Source organism: Coregonus clupeaformis, chromosome 16 (genome assembly GCF_020615455.1).
Source record: "Coregonus clupeaformis isolate EN_2021a chromosome 16, ASM2061545v1, whole genome shotgun sequence".
Taxonomy (NCBI): domain Eukaryota; kingdom Metazoa; phylum Chordata; class Actinopteri; order Salmoniformes; family Salmonidae; genus Coregonus; species Coregonus clupeaformis.
Genome location: NC_059207.1, coordinates 49,214,536 through 49,233,410, shown reverse-complemented (window position 1 = coordinate 49,233,410; position 18,875 = coordinate 49,214,536). Strand labels below are relative to the sequence as shown.

Sequence of the window (18,875 nt, the reverse complement as noted above, 5' to 3'; positions counted from 1 at the left end):
TTCCTGTGGCGGTCCTCATGAGAGCCAGTTTCATCATAGCGCTTGATGGTTTTTGCGACTGCACTTGAAAATGTATGCACTCACTAACTGTAAGTCGCTCTGGATAAGAGCGTCTGCTAAATGACTAAAATGTAAAATGTAAGAAACTTTCATAGTTCTTGAAATGTTCCGTAATGACTGACCTTCATGTCTTAAAGTAATGATGGACTGTCGTTTCTCTTTGCTTATTTGAGCTGTTCTTGCCATAATATGGACTTGATCTTTTACCAAATAGGGCTATCTTCTGTATACCACCCCTACCTTGTCACAACACAACTGATTGGCTCAAACCCATTAAGAAGGAAAGAAATTCCACAAATTGACTTTTAAGAAGGCACACCTGTTAATTGAAATGCCTTCCAGTTGACTACCTCATGAAGCTGGTTGAGAGAATGCCAAGAGTGTGCAAAGCTGTCATCAAGGCAAAGGGTGGCTATTTGAAGAATCTCAAATATAAAATATATTTTGATTTGTTTAACATATATGTGTTATTTCATAGTTTTGATGTCTTCACTATTATTCTATAATGTTAAAAATAGTAAAAATAAAGAAAAACCCTTGAATGAGTAGGTGTGTCCAAACATTTGACTGGTAGTGTATATATATACACACTACCGTTCAAAGGTTTGGGGTCACTTAGAAATGTCCTTGTTTTCGAAAGAAAATCAATTATTTTGTCCATTAAAATAACATAAAATTGATCAGAAATACAGTGTAGACATTGTTAATGTTGTAAATGATTTTAGTAACTGGAAACGGCTGATTTTTAATGGAATATCTACATAGGCGTACAGAGGCCCATTATCAGCAACCATCAGTCCTGTGTTCCAATGGCACATTGTGTTTGCCAATCCAAGTTTATCATTTTAAAAGGCTAATTGATCATTAGAAAACCCTTTTGCAATTATGTGGTATGGATATATGACCTAAGTAGGTCACAGAAATCCTTGAATTTGATCTAATCCATCCTCACATAATTATATCAGCAGACAAGGGTGACTGGGTTAGTGTATTTTCACAGTTTACTGTTAGGTGGTGTCTTGTTGTTTAAAAAGGCTAGACTACATGTTTGGGGTTCACACTTCAGTTTAACCCTGCTCTTCCTGTCCTGTGACTGTGGCTGTGTCTGCGTGTGAGAGACTAAGTCATGCAGACAACTGTTGCATAGATAATGTCAAACTGACATACACAGACAGAGCATTTCCCACCTTGATAATGATGAGTGTGGCTCGTAATCCCAGAAGTCTCAAAAGGGTTTTCCCCAACTAAAACAACATTTGTAATGGTTTGTATATACTCCTTTTGTAGGGTACATGGAATAAGACATTAACTCAATCCTACAATGTTTTCTATTTGCATCTATGTCATATTGAATGTAACTACATGAATCAAGTTCTCCCAAAAAGCATGCTTGTATTTTGTGAATCATTAATAATAATAATAATAATAATAATAATAATAATAATAATAATGAAACAATTGGCAGGCCCCTAGGCCAAACTGCGCTTCATTTTAGATATCTAAGGCTGCGTTTATACTGTACAGGCAGCCCGATTCTAATTTTTTAACTAAATGGTCTTTTGACCAATCAGATCAGCTCTAAAAAATATATTTTGTCAAAAGACCAATTAGTGGGGGGAAAAAAAGATCAGAATTTCACTGCCTGTGTAAACGCAGCCTATAACATTGACAAGTGTCGAGGCTAGAGGAGATGGTTTAATTGGGACTATGTAATCATTTCACTAAAGGGGCGTGACAGACACTGAGCTAATCTTCATTTGGAGCTTTCTCTTTCATGAGTAGAGTTGTGTCAAATAAATCTATCGGTGTTCAACCAAACTAAACCATCGATTCAAGGAGGAGTGCTGGTGGTGCTTTTCTGGTTTCGGACACATCAACTGGGAAGTGTACGCCACCTTTGACATCTTGCAAGGTTTGATAAAAGTATGAGCGATATAGGCCTACATTACATGGTAAGTTGTTTCACGCTGTACCGCCGTGACCACATAAACTTGAAACATTGTTGACACACAGCACACGCGCCGGTGTCATTACCTCATCAATGAAATTGTGTAGCCTAACTAGTAATGTTACTTTTGACCTATTCTAAAATTCGAACTATTTTTCTGACTCAATCGACGCGCAATTTGTGTGGCCCGAAAGAATGTCGCGTAAACATGCCAATGGAAATGCCTCATAAAGGTGCGAAATTCTTATGTGGCGCCAGTTGAAGCCGGTGTTTAGTTAGGCTAATGTGCAGTGTTAGCCTAGCGCAAGGGTTCCCAAACTTTTTTGCGTCGGTGATTACTTTTGTGATAACAAATTCATCAGGGACCCCCTCATAATATCAGAACACAAGTCCTACTTTAGAGTGCGATAGAAAAATGCATACAAGCAGTTTCTGCAGTGTATGGCCAGACTAATGACGTTTCGGACCCTGGGAAAGAACATTTTAAAATGTTGGCATTAGTGAGAAAATGTTGCAGTTTTAAAACTAATTTCCTGCAATTCTACACACTTTGCCTTGGGCAGAGAGAACATTTAGCAGTTTAAAGCTAAAATAACTGTGTATTTATGTTCAAAACAACATTTTTGGGGAATACAATAAGAGTTTAGTTGAAAAAATATTTATCATTGTGGGCGTACTGTGGATACCAATATCCTTGTGAGCCTCCTTGGCCCATATGTAGGCTATCATTCATAAAACAGCAACCAAACATGATATGATGCAGCATAGCTATTGTCACCTAGCCTCTTTTCTACTCTGGAGTGTGCTTGGGTTTTGTTCAGTAGGTTTGTAGGCTGGTCCATCTTGGACATACTATGCATGTGAATACAGGTTGCTAAATTGGGTGTGCCCATGTATCTTGTGACTCAGCAGAGGTTCCGAAGGGATTAGTGATGAAATTGCATCACAGCGCTCCTGATTTGTCTGTAGTTGAGAAATACCACCCACAAATTCTTGAACCAGATAAAGACCTAAGCTATAGAACATTTTCACCTTATGTTTACACTGGCAACATTATTTTCCAGTGATCTTATTCATTCAGTACATGTTTCTTCTGGGAGATTAAGTTGAACCCATTGGAACAGTTTAAAAATCGTTTTTGTGTAACTGCAGAAATGACAATAGTGGGGACTAATCATTAGGCTTGCTTCACTTATAGTTGAAGTGACAGGGATAAGATCGACAGGGTTTAACACATCTTCCATGTTCACTCTGTTTATCTAAAAGACCCACATTCACAATGTCTAGCAACTGATGTCTCATTTTCTACACATCACATTAAATGGCCTATTAGTAATCAATCATATCTCAATAGTTAAGTGAGAGTGATTTTATGAGCCATCTTCAATATTGGCAGTTGTGGAAATCCCCTTTTATTGCTACCACTCTTCTGGTGTAGCTGACCTTTGTAAGCATTTCACTGTTAGTCGACACCTGTTGTTTACGAAGCATGTGACAAATAACACTTGATTTGTAGTTGTTTTGATAGAGCATCAGTGGTGTGATTAAGAATGCAATTATATTGTTCCTGTTATAATAGCTACAGTACCAGTCAAAAGTTTGGACACACCAACTCATTCAAGGGTTTTTCTTTAGTTTTACTATTTTCTACATTGTAGAATAATAGTGAAGACATCAAAACTATGAAATAACACATATGGAATCATGTAGTAACCCAAAAAAGTATTAAACAAATCAAAATATATTTTATATTTGAGATTCTTCAAAGTAGCCACCCTACGAAGTAGGAGAGTGATGGAGTGCTGCATCAGATGACCTGGCCTCCACAATCACCCGACCTCAACCCAATTGAGATGGTTTGGGATGAGTTGGACCGCAGAGTGAAGGAAAAGCAGCCAACAAGTGCTCAGCATATGTGGGAACTCCTTCAAGACTGTTGGAAAAGCATTCCAGGTGAAGCTGGTTGAGAGAATGCCAAGAGTGTGCAAAGATGTCATCAAGGCAAAGGGTGGCTATTTGAAGAATCTTAAATATAAAATATATTTTGATTTGTTCAACACTTTTTTTGGTTACTACATGATTCCATATGTGTTATTTCATAGTTTTGATGTCTTCACTATTATTCTACAATGTAGAAAATAGTAAACATACCTTTGAATGAGTAGGTTTGTCCAAACTTTTGACTGGTACTGTAAGTGTTGTAAAGTATTTCATTTGAACAAGGAGCTCTGTATGTACAAAGACGAGGAAATTGCTTGACAAACAAGGTTTGGATGATCTCAAAGACATTCTGGGATTATTTTCTTGCCCTTCTCTAGTTAGTCATTAATATGGACCTTTTTGAAGATATTCCCTTGAAGGGGAAGTGATTAATGTCAGGACAATGTCATATTGTGAGGAAAGAAAGACCTAGGTTTATGTACCAAATGGCACGCTATTCCCTACTTTTGACCAGAGCCCTCTAAAGTAGTGCACTATATAGGGAATAGGGTGCCATTTGGGATTCACTCCTACCTCTACAATGGTCAGTTCCTCACCAACTTTGGTTACACTTTGCTTAGATGTTATGGGTGTCTAAAGTAAGCAACGGGAACTGGATGACAATGTTTGTCATGTGTGCTTCATCTTTATCTAAGGTTGTCCTCCTAATCTGGGCCCTCAGCCCTACGGTGGCAGATCAGTCTGGTCTAGAGTTGACACGGACAGGAGGCAGAGACAGAAACATGACACAGCGGGACATCTCATGCCGGGAAAACCTGGAGTACCCACATGACAACATCTGCTGTTTAAACTGCCTAGCTGGTGAGCCAAATTGATATTTAAGATTCACAGTCTACTGAGACCAGTGTATGCACTTGAAATGGTACACTACTTTTGACCAGAGCCCAATGGGCCCTGGCCAAAAGAAGTGAACTATATAGTGAATAGGGTGCTATTTGTGATGCAACGAGTGTCACAAGTCGAAATCCATCATGGAAACTACTGGCGCAACTTTGGCCTTGTATTGACTACGGTTATACAACTACAGTAATGAATATTCAGTGTCAAGTGTCTGCTGTATGTACACCTGTTTGGATAGCCCAGTAACTGTTGTTTCTCTATGGCCTCAGGTACATATGTCAAAGCGTACTGCACACGTACCTTGGAGAGAGGAACATGTGAGGCCTGTGACATTGACACATACACTGAACATGACAACGGACTACGACAGTGCTTAAAGTGCACCGAGTGTCGCTCAGGTAATTCTGTTTAATAAGTTAGCCCTTTTCAAATTCAATATGATCCATTAGAATGAATGACAAATTAAATGGCTGACCTTCAAGGCTCCGATCTATCCCATTTCAGATATTTGTGTCTTTAACATGACAAATTCTGTATTTTCCTCTCACAGATCAGGTGACTATGAAGGCATGCACCATCACTCAGGACAGAGAGTGCCAGTGTAAACCAGGGTTATTCTGTGCCCCTGACGAAGCCTGCGAGGTGTGCAAAAAGTGCTTACGGTATGTCCAGAGAATGTGAGCTTACACGCTGATGCTCTCAAACTAAATCTAGCCTCCATTTTTACTTCATTAGATTGTTGTAAAGACGTTATTGCACAGTGGTGAATAGCCTTCTTTTTTATTTATCAATTACAAAATCAATTAAAACTGGGTTAATATGGCTTGGAATTATATTTTGTTGAAACCCCCATTATCTCAGATGTAAAGAGAATGAGGTGAGGGTGAAGAATTGCACCACTACGTCCAACACGGTCTGTAAGACCAGAATGCCCACATCCAGCACCGTCTCAGGTATAACACCAGGCCCAGGTTCAGCAGACAATACCTTGCTGCATGCTCTGTTGTCTCCTGTTATTACTGTGGATTGGGATTGTGTGTGTTAACACAATAGAATATTATGAATGTTGCATGTATTTGGAAAATGACGTTTTGAATTTCAAGGGGCAATCTGGTCACCTTGCCACTTATTTGGTAAACAGCGGAGGGATGGGGTTGTGACATTAAACATTCATTTCTCTCGATTGAAACAGCCGGTGTTATTGTGATTGTGGTGGCAGTACTGGGTATCACTGCTGCAATTGTCGGTGTCTATTGGAAGAGGCGAAAGTGCTGTAAAAGGAGAGGTAAGGTCATTTTATAACAAATAAATACCTTTGATCATTCAAAAGTGAAGGCTCAGGGTGCCTTCCAAATGGCACCCTATTCCCTATAAGCCCTGGTCAAAAGTAGTGCACTATAAAGGTAATAGGGTGCCAATCAGAGAGCACAGAGCCTCAAAGCTCACTGCGTTAGCAGAGATGCACTTAAAGCTGTCAACAGAACATGTCAATATTGTACCTAAAAGTTAAGGGCCCTCTCTGATTCATACGTCATCTGTTCCAGACTCCCAGAACACTCCCAGTGAGACGCTGAAGATTGTGGTGGTGAGTCAGTCGGTCTCATTCAAAAGTTATTTTCACATTCACCGTGTCAGACGCAATAGGGCTGATCCCAACTTAGGAATTTGTCATTCCTACGCACGCCTTTCCTATGCACTTCTCAGTATTTGGTATTCAGACTTGCCTTATTCAGTCGCATAACACGCTCTGCAGGTGGGGCTACCTTGCGCGTTCTGAATACATCTAATTCAACTGCTGAAAACCCTCCCACTTGCTGGCCTACAGATTTTCTTGTGGAGTTTTCATTCAATGGGGTTTTCAGTACATTCATAAGCCACCCCTTTAAATACGGTGCACCTTTTAATTCGAATTTTGTCGACAGACTCAACAGAATACATAGAGAGAACAGGTTATGAGAGCACGCAATACATGTCATGTTGATATGATTTTCAGTTTGCTTCCATATGGCTGGTTTCATATTCATCTCCAAGGATCATTAAGGGAAAATCATCTAAAACAATTGCTATGTGTATTTAAAATCCCCTTCTCCAAACTGATTACTCATTTACCTAGCTCTTATCAATAGATCTTATCAAGTTGTAAATTACAGTGCATGGAAAATTGTTATTTCTATCTGGAAAAAAATTAAGTAGATGCTTTTTCCACTTGGAACCAGTAGGTTCGCTAGACCTTATTCATGGTTTCCTCACGTGTAAAGGTGGTGGAATTAAGTCAAGGTCAGAATACGGAGTATCTGTAGACACACCTCCGCCACACCTTCATTTATTCGACTCCACCTCAAATGAATAGTGGGTGAATAGCATGCTATTCTGATGCTTAAGTTCAAGGTCAGAATACGCATAGAGAGAAAAGCGCATAAAAAGGCAATTACGTTACATTTACGTGTGCTTAACTCTGGTCGGAGTCTGGGCCAATCAGCACCGCATATCGATTTATTAATTCTGATAAAATTACTCAGATGAGCTGATGGAATTACACCACTTTGTGAAAACATGGCGAACTGCATAAGTGAACAATTGTGCTTCATTAGACTACATATCATTTTTCATACAGTGGGGGGAAAAAAGTATTTAGTCAGCCACCAATTGTGCAACTTCTCCCACTTAAAAAGATGAGAGAGGCCTGTAATTTTCATCATAGGTACATGTCAACTATGACAGACAAATTGAGAATTTTTTTCTCCAGAAAATCACATTGTAGGATTTTTAATGAATTTATTTGCAAGTTATGGTGGAAAATAAGTATTTGGTCACCTACAAACAAGCAAGATTTCTGGCTCTCACAGACCTGTAACTTCTTCTTTAAGAGGCTCCTCTGTCCTCCACTCGTTACCTGTATTAATGGCACCTGTATGAACTTGTTATCAGTATAAAAGACACCTGTCCACAACCTCAAACAGTCACACTCCAAACTCCACTATGGCCAAGACCAAAGAGCTGTCAAAGGACACCAGAAACAAAATTGTAGACCTGCACCAGTTTGGGAAGACTGAATCAGCAATAGGTAAGCAGCTTGGTTTGAAGAAATCAACTGTGGGAGCAATTATTAGGAAATGGAAGACATACATGACCACTGATAATCTCCCTTGATCTGGGGCTCCACGCAAGATCTCACCCTGTGGGGTCAAAATGATCACAAGAACTGTGAGCAAAAATCCCAGAACCACACGGTGGGACCTAGTGAATGACCTGCAGAGAGCTGGGACCAAAGTAACAAAGCCTTCCATCAGTAACACACTACGCCGCCAGGGACTCAAATCTTGCAGTGCCAGACGTGTCCCCCTGCTTAAGCCAGTACATGTCCAGGCCCGTCTGAAGTTTGCTAGAGTGCATTTGGATGATCCAGAAGAGGATTGGGAGAATGTCATATGGTCAGATGAAACCAAAATAGAACTTTTTGGTAAAAACTCAACTCGTCGTGTTTGGAGGACAAAGAATGCTGAGTTGCATCCAAAGAACACCATACCTACTGTGAAGCATGGGGGTGGAAACATCATGCTTTGGGGCTGTTTTTCTGCAAAGGGACCAGGACGACTGATCCGTGTAAAGGAAAGAATGAATGGGGCCATGTATCGTGAGATTTTGAGTGAAAACCTCCTTCCATTGAAGATGAAACGTGGCTGGGTCTTTCAGCATGACAATGATCCCAAACACACCGCCTGGGCAACGAAGGAGTGGCTTCGTAAGAAGCATTTCAAGGTCCTGGAGTGGCCTAGCCAGTCTCCAGATCTCAACCCCATAGAAAATCTTTGGAGGGAGTTGAAAGTCCGTGTTGCCCAGTGACAGCCCCAAAACATCACTGCTCTAGAGGAGATCTGCATGGAGGAATGGGCCAAAATACCAGCAACAGTGTGTGAAAACCTTGTGAAGACCTACAGAAAACGTTTGACCTGTGTCATTGCCAACAAAGGGTATATAACAAAGTATTGAGAAACTTTTGTTATTGACCAAATACTTATTTTCCACCATAATTTGCAAATAAATTCATTAAAAATCCTACAATGTGATTTTCTGGAAAGAAAATTCTCATTTTGTCTGTCATAGTTGACGTGTACCTATGATAAAAATTACAGGCCTCTCTCATCTTTTTAAGTGGGAGAACTTGCACAATTGGTGGCTGACTAAATACTTTTTTTCCCCACTGTATCTTGTAGGATGATCAAAACAACAGGTCAATTGAGGAGAGGCAGAACAACCGAAGTGCTGTGTCGGATTACACACGGCTCCATCCCTTGCTGGAGGTGACCCAGGCGGTGGGTGCCAAAGCTTCCTCAGCCACTGAGGATGAGGACAATGGACTGGGCGACAGCCTCCACAACACCACCAACTCCTCCCAGTCCAGTTTGTCTGCACTACCCTCAGCCCCCTTCCCCAGATACTCCCCGCTTTCCAGCCCTTCGGTCAAGAGGCAGCCTGACAATGCGGCTAGGGTGAGAGCAGCAGTACAGGGCATGCTCATGCTAACCTAACCCTTTTCTTCCCTCAAGCTCTTTTCTAACCACATCTTCATTGTTTCTTTAGAACTCACATCCTATTCTGGATCTGGTCTTACTTCCTGTTCATCTTTCTTTTCTCTGCTCAATATACAGTGCATTCGGAAAGTATTCCGACCCCTTGACTTTTTCCACATTTTGTTACGTTAGCCTTATTCTAAAATTGAGTACATAATTTTTTCCCCTCATCAATCTACACACACTACCCCGTAATGACAAAGCGAAAAGAGGTTTTAAGAAATGTTTGCAAATGTATTACAAATAAAATCATACCTTATTTACATAATAATAATATGCCATTTAGCAGACGCTTTTATCCAAAGCGACTTACAGTCATGTGTGCATACATTTTTACGTATGAGTGGTCCCGGGAATCGAACCCACTACCCTGGCGTTACAAGCGCCATGTTCTACCAATTGAGCTACAGAGGACCACATCATAAGTATTCAGACCCTTTGCTATGAGACTCGAAATTGAGCTCCGGTGCATCCTGTTTCCATTGATCATCCTTGAGATGTTTCTACAACTTGATTGGAGTCCACCTGTGGTAAATTCAATTGATTGGACGTGATTAGAAAGGCACACACCTGTCTATATAAGGTCCCACAGTTGACAGTGCATGTCAGAGCAAAATCCAAGCCATGAGGTTGAAGGAATTGTCCGTAGTACTCCGAGACAGGATTGTGTCGAGGCACAGATCTGGGGAAGAGTATCAAAACATTTCTGCAGCATTGAAGGTCCACAAGAACACAGTGGCCTCCATCATTCTTAAATGGAAGAAGTTTGGAACCACCAAGACTCTTCCTAGACCTGGCCTCCCGGCCAAACTGAGCAATCTGGGGAGAAGGGCCTTGGTCAGGGAGGTGACCAAGAACCTGATGGTCACTCTGATAGAGCTCCAGAGTTCTTCTGTGGAGTACTCCACCAATCAGGCCTTTTATGGTAGTGGCCAGATGGAAGCCACTCCTCAGTAAAAGGCACATGACAGCCCGCTTGGAGTTTGGCAAAAGGCACCTAAAGGACTCTGACCATCAGAAACAAGATTCTCTGGTCTGATGAAACCAACATTTGGCCTGAATGCCAAATGTGTCACGTCTGGAGGAAGCCTGGCACCATCCCTACGGTGACGCATGGTGGTGGCAGCATCATGCTGTGGGGATGTTTTTCAGCGGCAGGGACTGGGAGACTAGTCCGGATCGAGGACAAGATGAACGGAGCAAAGTAGAGAGAGAGATCCTTGATGAAAAGCTGCTCCAGAGCACTCAGGACCTCAGACTGGGGTGAAGGTTCACCTTCCAACAGGACAAAGACCCTAAGCACACAGCCAAGACAATGCAGGAGTGGCTTCAGGACAAGTCTCTGAATGTCCTTGAGTGGCCCAGACAAAGCCCGGACTTGAACCTGATCGAACATCTCTGAAGAGACCTGAAAATAGCTGTGCAGCGACGCTCCCCATCCAACCTGACAGAGCTTGAGAGGATCTGCAGAGAAGAATGGGAGGAACTCCCCATATACAGGTGTGCTAAGCTTGTAGCGTCATACCCAAGAAGATGTGTAAAAACTGCCTAGTAAGTCTACATCAAGATGGATGGTGGAAAGGGAGTAGCACTACTTCAAAATGGGACACGGTTCTTTGGGTTCCATTTGCCCGTGAGAGTAATTATGAATTGGGTGAACTAATGCTATATACATCAGACTGTGGCTTTTAGCAAACGGTAAGTACAGTGGGGAAAAAAAGTATTTAGTCAGCCACCAATTGTGCAAGTTTTCCCACTTAAAAAGATGAGAGGCCTGTAATTTTCATCATAGGTACACGTCAACTATGACAGACAAATTGAGGAAAAATAATCCAGAAAATCACATTTGTAGGATTTTTAATGAATTCATTTGCAAATTATGGTGGAAAATAAGTATTTGGTCACCTACAAACAAGCCAGATTTCTGGCTCTCACAGACCTGTAACTCCTTCTTTAAGAGGCTCCTCTGTCCTCCACTCGTTACCTGTATTAATGGCACCTGTTTGAACTTGTTATCAGTATAAAAGACACCTGTCCAACCTCAAACAGTCACACTCCAAACTCCACTATGGCCAAGACCAAAGAGCTGTCAAAGGACACCAGAAACAAAATTGTAGACCTGCACCAGGCTGGGAAGACTGAATCTGCAATAGGTAAGCAGCTTGGTTTGAAGAAATCAACTGTGGGAGCAATTATTTGGAAATGGAATCTGGGGCTCCACGCAAGATCTCACCCCGTGGGGTCAAAATGATCACAAGAACGGTGAGCAAAAATCTCAGAACCACACGGGGGGACCTAGTGAATGACCTGCAGAGAGCTGGGACCAAAGTAACAAAGCCTACCATCAGTAACACACTACGCCGCCAGGGACTCAAATCCTGCAGTGCCAGACGTGTCCCCCTGCTTAAGCCAGTACATGTCCAGGCCCGTCTGAAGTTTGCTAGAGTGCATTTGGATGATCCAGAAGAGGATTGGGAGAATGTTATATGGTCAGATGAAACCAAAATATAACTTTTTGGTAAAAACTCAACTCGTCGTGTTTGGAGGACAAAGAATGCTGAGTTGCATCCAAAGAACACCATACCTACTGTGAAGCATGGGGGTGGAAACATCATGCTTTGGGGCTGTTTTTCTGCAAAGGGACCAGGACGACTGATCCGTGTAAAGGAAAGAATGAATGGGGCCATGTATCGTGAGATTTTGAGTGAAAACCTCCTTCCATCAGCAAGGGCATTGAAGATGAAACGTGGCTGGGTCTTTCAGCATGACAATGATCCCAAACACACCGCCCGGGCAAACGAAGGAGTGGCTTCGTAAGAGGAATTTCAAGGTCCTGGAGTGGCCTAGCCAGTCTCCAGATCTCAACCCCATAGAAAATCTTTGGAGGGGAGTTGAAAGTCTGTGTTGCCCAGCGACAGCCCCAAAACATCACTGCTCTAGAGGAGATCTGCATGGAGGAATGGGCCAAAATACCAGCAACAGTGTGTGAAAACCTTGTGAAGACTTACAGAAAACGTTTGGCCTGTGTCATTGCCAACAAAGGGTATATAACAAAGTATTGAGAAACTTTTGTTATTGACCAAATACTTATTTTCCACCATAATTTGCAAATAAATTCATAAAAAATCCTACAATGTGATTTTCTGGAGAAAAAAAATCTCATTTTGTCTGTCATAGTTGACGTGTACCTATGATGAAAATGACAGGCCTCTCTCATCTTTTTAAGTGGGAGTACTTGCACAATTGGTGGCTGACTAAATACTTTTTTTCCCCACTGTAACTACAGTGCATTTAGAAAGTATTCAGATTCCTGAGCCTTATTCTAAAATGGATTAAATTGTTTTTTCCCCCCTCATCAATCTACACACAATACCCCATAATGACAAAACAAAAAACAGGTTTTTGGAATTTTTGCAAATGTATATAAAAGAAATAACTTTATTTTTTACATTTTTAGCAGACGCTCTTATCCAGAGCGACTTACAGTTAGTGAGTGCATACATTATTTTTTATTTTTCATACTGGCCCCCCGTGGGAATCGAACCCACAACCCTGGCGTTGCAAACGCCATGCTCTACCAACTGAGCTACATCCCTGCCGGCCATTCCCTCCCCTACCCTGGGCCAATTGTGCGCCGCCCCATGGGTCTCCCGGTCGCTGCCGGCTACGACGGAGCCTGGATTCTAACCAGGATCTCTAGTGGCACAGCTAGCACTGCGATGCAGTGCCTTAGACCACTGCGCCACTCGGGAGGTTAATATCACATTTACATAAATATTCAGACCCTTTATTCAACCTTTGTTGAAGCACCTTTGGCAGCGATTACAGCCACTTGTTTTTGAAGATTTAATTAACCATTGCTAGTGGCCAGGCCCAAGCACATAAATGTGACTTATAGATGCACATGCAGGGTTGAGGAAGGGACGGAATAAGGCCAGAGACAAGAAGCCCAGAGCTGGTGTTGAGGTCCTTCACCTCCTGCACGGCCCTTCAATAGCCAACTTCAGAGCTAGTGCAAGGGCCTCATTTAGGAGCCTGACTTATGATTTATGACTGACCATGTTTCTTTTTTAAAATCTTTCTAGGAAGATGTCCTTCTCAGAAAACTTGCTCCTTTGAATGGTGAGAGTATACCCTCTATATTTTATGGATTTAGACTAGTTAACATACAAACAATATTTAGCCTTGTCTATGACCCACTCTGCTGTTCTCCATATTTTCGTTGATTAAGATTATAATACAGGACAGCACGGTGGGCTTTGATGTCATGGTCTTGACATGCCTTTTTTATTTTAGGTGACGAGTCCTTGAAGAAATGTTTTGAACTTTTTGAAGAGCTGGACGTTTACTACCATAACAGATTCTTCAGGCACATTGGACTCAGTGACAACGCTATAAAAAGCGCTGCACACCTTCATCCTGAAGACCGAGTCTATGAACTGTTGAAAGTATGGTTGGAAAAGGTGGGCATGCAAGCTGACATGAATGACCTAATCAAAGCCTTACTTTATTTGGACCAAAAGTTATCAGCAGAAAATATTATTTCTAAAGCCATTAAAAATGGTTTTTTTGAATATGCAGTAAATGAATATGCAGAAAATAAAAAGTGAATGTACACGTTACAGCCTTATTCTAAAATGGATTACATTTTTAAAAATCCTCATCAATCTACACACAACCCCATAATGACAAAGCGAAATCAGGTTTTTAGAAATGTTTGCACATTTATTACAAATAAAAAAACAGATACGCAAATAAGGTAAGTATTCAGACCCTTTGCTATGAGACTCAATTGAGCTCAGGTGCATCCTGTTTCCATTGATCATCCTTGAGATGTTTCTACAACTTAATTGGAGTCCACCTGTGGTAAATTCAATTGATTGGACATGATTTTGAAAGGCACACACCTGTCTATATAAGGTCCCACAGTTGACAGTGCATGTCAAAGCAAAAACCTAGCCATGAGGTCGAAGGAATTGTGCGTAGAGCTCCGAGACAGGATTGTGTCGAGGCACAAATCTGGGGAAGGGGTACCAAACCATTTATGCAGCATTGAAGGTCCCCAAGAACAATGAGGCCTCCATCATTCTTAAATCGAAGAAGTTTGGGACCACCAAGACTCTTCCTAGAGCCAGCCACCCGGCCAAACTGAGCAATCGGGGAAGAAGGGCCTTGGTCAGGGAGGTGACCAAAACCCAATGGTCACTCTCACAGCGCTCCAGAGTTCCTCTGTGGAGATGGGAGAACCTTTCAGAAGGACAACGGTCTCTGCAGCACTCCACCAATCAGGCCTTTTATGGTAGAGGGGCCAGGCGGAAGCCACTCCTCAGTAAAAGGCACAAGACAGCCTGCTTGGAGTTTGCCAAATGGCGCCTAAAGGACTCTGGTCTGATGAAACCAAGATTGAACTCTTTGGCCTGAATTGCAAGCGTCACGTCTGGAGGAAGCCTGGCACCATCCCTACGGTGAAGCATGGTGGTGGCAGCATCATGCTGTGGGTATGTTTTTCAGCGGCAGGGACTGGGAGACTAGTCAGGATCGAGGGAAAGATGAACGGAGCAAAGTGCAGAGAGATCCTTGATGAAAACCTGCTCCAGAGTGCTCGGGACCTCAGACTGGGGCGAAGGTTCACCTTCCAACAGGACAACGACCCTAAACACACAGCCAAGACAACGCAGGAGTGGCTTCGGGACAAGTCTCTGAATGTCCTTGAGTGGCCCTGCCAGTCCCCGGACTTGAACCCGGTCTAACATCTCTGGAGAGACCTGAAAATAACTGTGCAGCGACTCCCCATCCAACCTGACAGAGCTTGAGAGGATCTGTAGAGAAGAAAGAGAGAAGCTTCCCAAATACAGGTGTGCCAAACTTGTAGCCCCATACCCAAGAAGACTTGAGGCTGTAATCGCTGCCAAAGGTGCTTCAACAAAGTACTGAGGAAAAGGTCTGATAACATGTAAATGTAATATTTCAGTTTTCTATTTTTAATACATTTCCAACAATTTCTAAAATCCAGTTTTTGCTTTGTCATTGTGGGTTATTGTGTGTAGATTGATGGGAAAAACAAACAATTTAATCCATTTTAGAATAAGGCTGTAACGTAACAAAATGTGGAATAAGTCCAGGTCTAAATACTTTCTGAATGCACTGTATGTCCCTGCTTCTAGGGAGTTCTGGGGAAAATACCCAAAATACACAGACATGTACAGTAGGAGTCGTAACTGAGCTGTATGTGTGTGGTTAAATGATCTACGGTACCTGCTGTGACAGGCCTATTGTCTGGCTGTTGAATAATTCCCTCTGCAGTTTCACACAGTGAACTGGTAGGTTATGGACAGGCTAGCGAATGTAGAGCTCCTGGGTGTTGAGTGAACACTGTCTACTGTAGGAGGAGGGAAGAATATACACTGGATGTAGTTTACTCTGCTTTAGTGCATGTAGTGGTCAGGCCATCATGGATCAGGGCATGGACCATCCTGAATGTAATTTAAACACCAGAGCTGCTTCCTAAATGGCACCGTTTTCCCTTTATAGTGCACTACTTTTGACTAGGGCTCTGGTAATGCACTATATATAAATACGGTGCCATTTCGGATGCACCCCAGTGGGTTGTGTCTTGATGATTCAGCAAAGTATGTATAGCATTGTTGTATTTATTATTATTTTATTTTTTTAAGGACTGGTTAATATGTGTATTTGCCTATAAGATGGTTTTCTTAGATCTAGCGCTACAGGACCAAAATAGATTATCGATGCTGAACATTCTGTACAAACTAGACTTTCTATTTTGTCATGAAATAATGCTGCCTTGGTTTTTCCAAGGTGTCCACCATAGTACTGTCTTCACACACTGATAATAATGCCAAGTTCCTGTTGCTCCTTAAGCAAATTATGTATGTTGAGCAACATTGCTTTATTTGGTTAAATGGACAATGTTTCAGTGTAAGTGTGAGATGGCATTGACATTTTGAAAATGAGCAATGTTGCACAGATCATCTCGTGTGTTCAGAGCAGGTAACTCCACCTAGTGGAAACTATGGAAGTCATTTTGTGTTCTGCAGTTTGATGATGAGCTTCTATCCTCAGCCTTTAATCCAGTACAGTGTATTTTGAATGTAGTATTTATCATGGCCTTTTTCAACAATGATGGAATGAGTTAAGTTACTCTCCCAAGACTTTGTTCATTATTTCAAAATACAATTGTTTCTGCATTATGTTCTTGTTATCCCATCTGTTGAAGTGTACAGATCTTGTCAGTATTTCCTTGAGTTGGATCCAAAGTGCAGTTGCCGATGGCAGTGTCCTTTTTTTAATGTATAATTTCACATTATGTATGTAAGTACTTATTATTGTATGTAGATGTTCTTTACAATGTATATTTTTTAAGAACAATGCAACAGTTTTAAAATAAAGGTTTTTAGATATTTTGTGCCCTTTTCTAAATGTCTCTAGCACCAGATATCACTCAAATTTGACATGTCACAAAGAGTAAGCTTATTGACATCCTAGAGATAAAACATTGATTATTTGGTTGACATGTTCTGTGATGTCATAATTGTGTGTTGTCCAAAATGTCATTCTGATTCAATACATTGTTTAGAAGTAAGACCAGGAGGCAGAGAGGAAGGGTCTCTGCTGCACCTGCACTCAGTAGAAGGATGGCAAAGAACACTGGGGCATTTGACCTCAACCGCTGCACTGTTAGGCAGCTCATCCAGCATACTGGCATCCCCTTGGGCAATGCCAGGAGACTAGTGTGCTTCAGGAACCACCAACGGGGGTGGGCTCACAGAATAGAGGCTGAGAGGAAGGCCTTGGCAAGACCATCCCGGAAAGGAAACAGAAATAGGCGTGAAGTGGCTTCTCAGAACAGTACAGCAGGTGGCAGTGGCACACAGCTCCCTACCGATGTGTCTGTAGCTACAGGGACTGACCCTATCCATGGGTCTGTAGCTACAGGGACTGACCCTATCCATGGGTATGTAGCTACAGGATCTGAGCAGGAGGAGAGCACATCATCCTCACAGAGCAGTAACATCAAAGCTAATCGTGAGGCTGTGGGACTGGGACAAGCCAGCCAAACCACATCTCCAGAGTCCATTACACATGGAGACAACATTGAGGGTGATGAGACACTGGACTTTAGAAACATGGATCTCATCAAACAGAGACATTTGTCTACTGGGGGAGACGGTGTAATCCTAGTCCGCATCAGAACGCCCAGTGGAAGAGTACTTGAGGACAAGGGCACAGGGCCCATGCGTGAGGGACACGCTGGAGTATGCACTGCTCCCCGACGCAGTGCTCGTCTGAGACTGAAGAGACTCTCTCAGAACTCAAAGCTGGTTGAAACAGAGAGAATCATGATGTCCCTTCATCAGCATTCAAAACCTCTCAATCCCGGTTAAACAACTCGATTCCAACTACCCATTTTGAAACCTACAGATTCTGCCCTCCAGAGCAGGGGTCAGTGTGCCTGTAGTTTAACTGAAGAGTCTCTGCATGGCTTGGTCTCGGACAAGAGGCAAAGTAGGGCCAGTGGTGCACTTGACAAGCAGCACTGTGGGAAACATAGACTGTGCCCAGCATCTCCCTGCTTGGCAGATGAAGCAGTCTTCTGGAAATAGAAGGCTTGTAAAAAGGATTGGTCGACAACACACAACTGAGGAAGAGGAGGAGAAGCAGCAGAAGCAAGTTTAGGAAAGAAAGTGAAAAGGAGGAAATGGAAGAGGAATCTCTCGACTTTTGTGTCATTCAATGATTTTGTTAATGATTGTTATAAAATTGTATTATTTGGAAGCAAATGGACTGAGACTCATCGTTGGACAGTTTATTCAAGTTTACTTTATTAATGTAGCACACAATTGCTTGTACAGCAAGATACAGTATAATTATTTTTTTTACAATAGAATGCAAAGTTGATTTAAGTGTTGGGCTAAAGATTAGTCTAAATCTATGGGTTCAATGTGATCCTGTTCATACTCAGATGGTAAAACATCTCCCTTTAAGGGATTCGTTAACTTTGTGTTCAAGCCAGGATACTCTCCCTCTGAAATGGGTGGAGTTTCTGAAACCTTGACTTTCTTTTGTTATCCTCAACCTCCTTTTCTCTGATTTCATTTGCTACTAATGTTGCTGTACCAGTAGTGGTTTCACCCATCTTAGTGAGAAGTGGTTCTGTTGTGCTCTCTTTCTCAAAACGTTAATATCCACCCTCTTCCGTGTACGCTGCGTCCTTCTCAGATGTTATACTTTGAATGTATCCGTCTCCTGCATTGTATATGGTTTCTCTTCCATTAACATCTTCTTGTGACTCTAGGTACAGTGAAAAATTTCCCATTATCCTCAAGATTGGATTTACTAGACATTCCAATTACCTTTTCAGTTGTAGATTTTAGTTTGATGTCTTATTCTTTCTACTTCATTCTGATGTTGTTCTGTCTCAGTTTCTAGTGGCT

At 41.9% G+C, this 18,875-nt stretch overlaps 1 protein-coding gene across 1 annotated transcript; it reads left to right on the top strand.

The window, feature by feature from the left end:
* The first annotated feature begins 1,801 nt into the window (after positions 1-1,801).
* On the top strand, positions 1,802-14,107 carry hdr (hematopoietic death receptor). Its single transcript, XM_041900043.2, has 10 exons — positions 1,802-2,012; positions 4,645-4,810; positions 5,119-5,247; positions 5,400-5,511; positions 5,711-5,802; positions 6,042-6,134; positions 6,394-6,434; positions 9,064-9,339; positions 13,506-13,542; positions 13,717-14,107. The coding sequence occupies exons 1-10, from the start codon at positions 1,986-1,988 to the stop codon at positions 14,028-14,030; spliced, it is 1,287 nt and encodes a 428-aa protein (XP_041755977.2). The 5' UTR covers positions 1,802-1,985; the 3' UTR covers positions 14,031-14,107.
* The last annotated feature ends 4,768 nt before the right edge of the window (positions 14,108-18,875 follow it).

Bases quoted from the DNA above. Each gene is read 5' to 3' on its own strand.
- hdr (XM_041900043.2), top strand. From the start codon at position 1,986: ATGAGCGATATAGGCCTACATTACATG. The intron at 2,013-4,644 runs GTAAGTTGTTTC...TCTTTATCTAAG, and splicing joins ATATAGGCCTACATTACATG to GTTGTCCTCCTAATCTGGGC. The intron at 4,811-5,118 runs GTGAGCCAAATT...CTATGGCCTCAG, and splicing joins CTGTTTAAACTGCCTAGCTG to GTACATATGTCAAAGCGTAC.